Genomic DNA, 6,529 nt, shown 5'->3' with positions numbered 1-6,529 from the left:
TACGCCTCCCACAATAATTAAGTAAGATATATAAATTGTATTAAGAAATAAAATAACATAGGTATAACTACAATAAATTTACATTTTAATCGATAACCTTCATTTTATATTCCAACTACATCACCTAATACATAAAAATATATCTAATAACTAACCTTAAAATTTAATTATTAAAAAATATTATTAAAAGGAGTCCCTTTAGGCAAGGTTCCTGTTTAGTCATGAGTTGCAATAAATGAGTTGAAGAGAGAAGACGTGTTTAAATTTAATTTAACAATATGTGGTATTAGTATAGTGGTAGTTATTGAATATTGAACCTTAAGTGACCGAACATTTGGTCTATAATCGAGCCGGATGAAGTAAACGTGCAAAACAAAAAATAGTGAGCTCGGCCGCATTCCTTAGATAAGAAACCGGTTTTTGATGTATTGAGTGGTCGTTTTTCGCATAGAAATAATAAATGTGAATAAGTGAAGAATAAAGACGTTTTGAAGTTTTAAGATATATTTAAAATATAAACATGATATATATATATATAAATAATAATGACGACAACAGTTAGTGCTGAACAGCAGGTGCTTTTAAATAAACTAGAAGATTTAGCCTCAAAAATTAAAAAAAACCGAAGTAAATTTTAAGAAAAGTCCGAAGTCAAGAATAACTACTGGATATATTCGTGCGAGGCTGGAATGAAGGAAGATTATTGGAGGTTATTTAATGTAGCACATGAAGATTTGTCGTCATGCACTCCAAGGGAACAAAAGGGAATATTACCCTATTTTCTAAACGAAGAATATTATAAATATGAAGAGTTGTATTTGTATTTTAAAGCCGATATGTTGGACTTATTAAGTAAGAATGTAATTGGTAGCCAAGAAAGTTGCAGTAACCACCAGAGGTTAAGCACCGAAACAAATTCATCTTGTGTAAAACTGCCTCAAATCGAATTACCCGTATTTTCCGGTAATTATGAAGATTTCTTAACTTTTCAAGATTTATTTTTAACCCTCATCCACAATAATAATTCGCTTGCCAATGTACAAAAGTTGCACTATCTGAAGTTAAGTGTTACCGGCGAAGCAGCTGCCTTATTAAAACATATTAGTGTAACAGAAAATAACTATGACCAAGCATGGAATATTTTAAAGAAGCGTTACGGAAATAAGATAATAATTATAAATTACATATTAAAAAGACTGTTTAACCTACGTAAAGTCAACACACAGACATCAAATCAAATTAAAATAATTTTGGATACAACAAGTGAGTGCTTAAATAATTTAAATAACTTAGGAATATCTACCGAGTCTTGGAATCCGATTATAATACATATAGTGGTAAATAAACTTGATCAAGATACGCATAAAAATTGGGAAGAACATATATACAAGGATGACTCCGACTACTTACCAACTTGGGAAGACCTAAAGAATTTTCTAGAATCCAAGTATCGAACTTTGGAGCTAGTAAACACAACTAACACAAACTGTTCAAAAGATCTAAGACAAATAGTACAAAAGAGTTTTTACGTGGCTAAAGAAGGTGTTGATACTAAGCCCTCATGCTCATTATGTAATAAGGACCATTACATTCATAATTGCAAAGATTTTATGAAGCAAAGTGTGGAAGACAGACATAATATTGCATTAAAAAATAACCTGTGTTTTAATTGCTTGCTACCAAACCATAAGGTGACTGAATGCAAGCGACACATTTCATGTAAGTTATGTGGAAGAAAACATAATTTTCTTCTGCATTTAAAAACGAAACAAGAAGCTCCTGCATCACTAAAAACAACTTCATTAACATCACAAGACATTGAAACAAAAGTAGCATCACATTTTTCCAGCGAAGAAAAATCGAGTCAAGGTGTTTTATTGGCTACTGCACTAGTTCACGTGAAATCAAGCTCGGGTGACTATCATACACTCCGTGCCCTTGTTGACCAGGGTTCAGAAGCGACTTTTGTAACATCCAGAGTCGTTGAACTTCTTAACTTAAAGAAAGAGAAAGTCAACGGCACAGTTTCGGGTATCGGTGAAGAAAAGCATTGCCTTAAGTCTAAAGTCCAGCTATCTATTAAAGCTAATTCTACTTACATTTACACTGAAGCCTACGTTCTAAAAACTATTTCATCATTAATACCTGCGAAGAAAGTAATTATGAATAAAAGTGATTTACTAAATATTGAGTTGGCTGACCCTACCTGTTTCATGCCAAGTCGAATTGATTTATTATTGAGTGCTGGTGATTTTGCAAAAATAATAGAAGATGGGTTAATCCGTCTTGAATGCGGTTTAGTAGCTCAGAAGACTAGTCTTGGTTGGATACTGTCTGGGAAAACCCTATGCTCCAACTATAACATAAATATTACAAGTATGCACATTAAACAAGACAATGATTTACTGAAATCTTTTTGGGAAATTGACAAAGATTTATTTAAGAAGAAAGTTATATACACAAAAGAAGAAGAAGAATGTGAAAGCATTTACTCAAGTACAACCCAAAGAGACATTGACGGTAAATATATTGTACAACTACCACTAAAGTGAAGTAAAGAAGATACTATTAAGCAAGTAGGAGATACTAAAGAACAAGCAATAAAGAGATTTCAGCATCTAGAGAAAAGATTAAATAAAGATTTACAATTAAAAGATGAATATACAAAAGTTATAAAAGAATATATCGATTTGGGTCATATGAAAGAGCTTGAAGATCAGAATGACTGCAATACAATTTATCTACCTCATCATGCGGTAGTAAGACAAGACAAAGATACTACGAAGGTTCGAGTAGTCTTTGATGCATCAGCAAAAGGTTCTCAAGGGTATTCCTTGAACGATACAATGTTGGTTGGTCCTGTAATACAACAAGACCTTCGAAGTTTAATTATCACATGGAGACAACATTATATTTGTTTTGTCGGTGATATAATGAAGATGTATAGAATGGTGAAGATGTCCGAGGAACACACAAAATTACAATGCATCGTTTGGCGAGACAATTCAGATGAAATATTAAAAAGTTACCAATTAACGACTGTAACATTTGGAACGGCTGCAGCTCCATTCCTAGCTGTAAGAACTCTATTAAGGTTAGCCGACGATGAATGTTCTAGTGACATTAAGTATTCTGAAGCTATGAAAGCAATAAAAGAGTCATTTTACGTTGATGATTTAATGGGGGGTCATGAAGATGTAGAGAAGGCAAAAAAGTTATGTGTTGACATTAAAGAGATATTAGAAAAAGGCGGTTTCAAAATAAAAAAATGGTCAAGTAATTCTGAAGAAGTACTACAACACATTCAAGAAAACAACAAAATTGAAGATTCATTGGAAATTAAATTAGACAAAGTTATTAAAATCTTAGGACTTACTTGGGATCGAAGAGAAGATGCATTTAAAATAACAGTTAACTTACCTTTACTTACCTATCCTATAACAAAAAGATCTATCCTGTCTGACATTGCCCGTTTATTTGACCCTTTTGGGTGGTTATCTCCTGTCATCATCATAGCAAAAACTTTTATACAAAAGCTATGGCTTCTTAAATTTGAGTGGGATGATGAACTTCCTGAAAAGCTAGTTAAAGAATGGATAGATTATAGAAATGACTTACCAGCTCTACAACACATTAAAGTGACACACGAAAGAAGTACAAATTCACGGCTTCGCAGATGCCTCAGAAAAGGCGTTTGCAGCTGTTGCTTACCTGCGAGTAGTTGATGAAAATAATGCAATCTATGTATCAATGATTGCATCTCGAACAAAAGTGGCTCCTCTAAAACAGCTTTCTATTCCAAGACTTGAATTGTGTGCTGCTGCATTGCTGTCAGAATTAATGGAAGAAGTCACTGAAATACTAAAAGTTTCCATCGATAATGTTTACGTGTACACCGATTCCATGGTAGTGCTATCTTGGCTTCAATCTCAGCCGGGTAGATGGCACACATTCGTCGCCAACAGAGTGGCAGAAATACAAAGATATCTTAATAGTAGCAAGTGGAATCACGTACAATCATATGAAAATCCAGCTGACGTTGCCTCCAGAGGAGTAAAATCCAGTGAACTTAACAACATTGAGTTATGGTGGAATGGGCCAGAATGGCTTAAACATGAAAGAATACAAATCTTAAGAAATTATTCTATACCTCAGACCTATGAAGAAGAAAAAGAAGGAAGTGAAATAGAAGGTTTTTATCATACCAACATATTACAGGAAGACGAAAAACCAATATGGGAACGATTTTCAACCTTAAACAGATTGAAAAGAGTTATATCGTACTGTATGAGAATGAAGAAAGGAAGCAAGAAGTTACATATAACAACCGAAGAAATGGAAAATACATTACAAAGGTGTGTTCATTTTTATCAAGAAAGAATATATCAAAAGGACATAGGAGACTTGAAGAAAGAAAGAAAAGTCAGACCCAAAAGCTCACTGTCAACATTGTGTCCTTTTCTAGATGGTATATTAAGAGAAGGAGGAAAACTGCAGAATGCAGAAATTTCTGAAGTTATTCAACATCCAATTATTTTATCTCAACAAGTGTAAACGTTTCGACGTTACTAGCATAAATAGAAGCATGTCTAAACTCCCGCCCCATATACCAAAAGAGAAAGATTTCATGTAATCTGCATGATATTTTTTATTAATACAGTCCACTATTCGAAAGGAAGTTTTTCAAGTATTGTTACATTTTTTTATAAGGTTAATAAGCATTGTTATTTTTTGTATAAAGTTAAGTAAGAAGTTTAAGTTCAATATAATATAATGTAAAGCTTTAAGTTAAAACAATATGTTTTGGTGAGCGGTATGTTTAGTCATGAGTTGCAATAAATGAGTTGAAGAGAGAAGACGTGTTTAAATTTAATTTAACAATATGTGGTATTAGTATAGTGGTAGTTATTGAATATTGAACCTTAAGTGACCGAACAGTTCCGAAGATACTAGCAGCGTTCCCCCTTTGAATAGCTAGACTAATTCTTTGTGCGAGGTAGCTGCCAGCTCTTCGATCTCCTGTGATGTCGACTAACCTTTTTGGTAATTCCCTAAAAAGCTTTAATGCGCTAGGACCCCACGGACCAAGGGTCTCGACACCGAATGGGACAAAATCATATTCAGAGCCTAGACCCCTGTATTTGCAGACTTTAGCTTTTTCAGCCGTATCACAAGCCGCACCAGCTCTCTTGTTAGTTCCATGAAGATTGGAAGGGGCCAGTGTGTCTGAACAGGTGGCATCCCATACCAAAACCCGACCCATCTTCCATGGAATCAAACTCCATACCGTTCGGTCTCTTGCCATCGTCTCTAGCAATTCCAGTCGGCTCAAGTAGATTTGGCACGTTGACGGTGGCAAGGGACCGATGTATGATATCGTTGAGTGCAGCATGTCTCGAGAAGCGGCCAGCACTTTTTTGACATGATAGTCCGTGATGTCCTAGTTTGTCGACATCACTGCCACAGGGACATGTATGATGAGCAATAAATATATTGACTATTAAGCCTAGAATAAATATTATTAAAATTATTTCTCAATATGCACACAAGTCAAAATAATCAAAACAATCAAAAGTCAGATAATGTGAACTGGCGAATGCCGATACAAGTTCCCATTATTAATATGGTAATTAGCTGAAATTATCATAATATGAATCCGATAAATAAAACCAGTTTAATTAAATTTTCGGATACAGTTATAACCATTAACTTAAATTTAATATTAAATTAAATAACTACTTTTACATGCATTTGTCGCTCTCCTAAACAAGACTGCTATTGTTACATTCATACAAACCACAGCGGTTTTCTAATGTAACATTTTGTGATATACATACTATATTATTTTGTAAAATAAAGAAAAAAAATACAATTCAAATTGTTTTAATCAGCAATTTTTTGCGTCGCGAACATAACAGTTTAAGATCCCAGGGTCATTACTGACTGTGTATTATTTGCTAAGATGTAATGAAATGTATCGAATAAAGTTTGTATCGTTTGTACGAGGCGAGAACAAACAGCGATCGTTTGTTCGGCTTACTATATTATTATTTTAACACTTTGTTGCAACAATCATTACAACTTACAATAATTAAAAATAGTAAGGAGGGTAACGGAAGGATTTCGAGTGACCTTTAGCGCAAGAGAAATGTTGGCCTAGTGGCTTCAGCGTGCGACTCTCATACCTGAGGTCGTAGGTTCCATCCCCGGCTTTGCACCCATGGACTTTCTTTCTATGTGCACATTTAACATTTTGCTCGAACGGTGAAGGAAAACATCGTAAGGAAACCGACATCTCTTAGACCCATAAAGTCGACGACGTGTGTCAGGCACTGGAGGCTGATCACCTACTTGCCTATTAGAATTAAAAAAATAATGATCACGAAACAGATTCAGAAATCTGAGGCCAAGACCTAAAGAGGTTGTAGCGCCACTGATTGATTTATTTTATTTAGCGCAAGAAGTGAAAACTACATAAAATTACTGTTATAGCTTCAGTTAATGAGAAGTTTACGCAAAATCTAAAAAA

General features: G+C 34.2%; 1 protein-coding gene across 1 annotated transcript; it reads left to right on the top strand.

The window, feature by feature from the left end:
- The first annotated feature begins 2,556 nt into the window (after positions 1-2,556).
- LOC123690524 lies at positions 2,557-4,771 on the top strand. The gene is made up of 2 exons (XM_045633917.1): positions 2,557-3,541; positions 3,906-4,771. Exons 1-2 carry the CDS (start codon positions 2,700-2,702, stop codon positions 4,552-4,554), a joined length of 1,491 nt encoding a protein of 496 aa, XP_045489873.1. The 5' UTR covers positions 2,557-2,699; the 3' UTR covers positions 4,555-4,771.
- The last annotated feature ends 1,758 nt before the right edge of the window (positions 4,772-6,529 follow it).

The sequence above is a fragment of the Pieris rapae genome, chromosome W (genome assembly GCF_905147795.1).
Source record: "Pieris rapae chromosome W, ilPieRapa1.1, whole genome shotgun sequence".
Classification (NCBI taxonomy): Eukaryota; Metazoa; Arthropoda; class Insecta; order Lepidoptera; family Pieridae; genus Pieris; species Pieris rapae.
Note: the sequence above shows the minus strand (reverse complement) of the source record. Positions and strands in the feature narration are given on the sequence as shown.

Bases quoted from the DNA above. Each gene is read 5' to 3' on its own strand.
- LOC123690524 (XM_045633917.1), top strand. From the start codon at position 2,700: ATGAAAGAGCTTGAAGATCAGAATGACTGCAATACAATTTATCTACCT. The intron at 3,542-3,905 runs GCTTCTTAAATT...CACCGATTCCAT, and splicing joins ACTTTTATACAAAAGCTATG to GGTAGTGCTATCTTGGCTTC.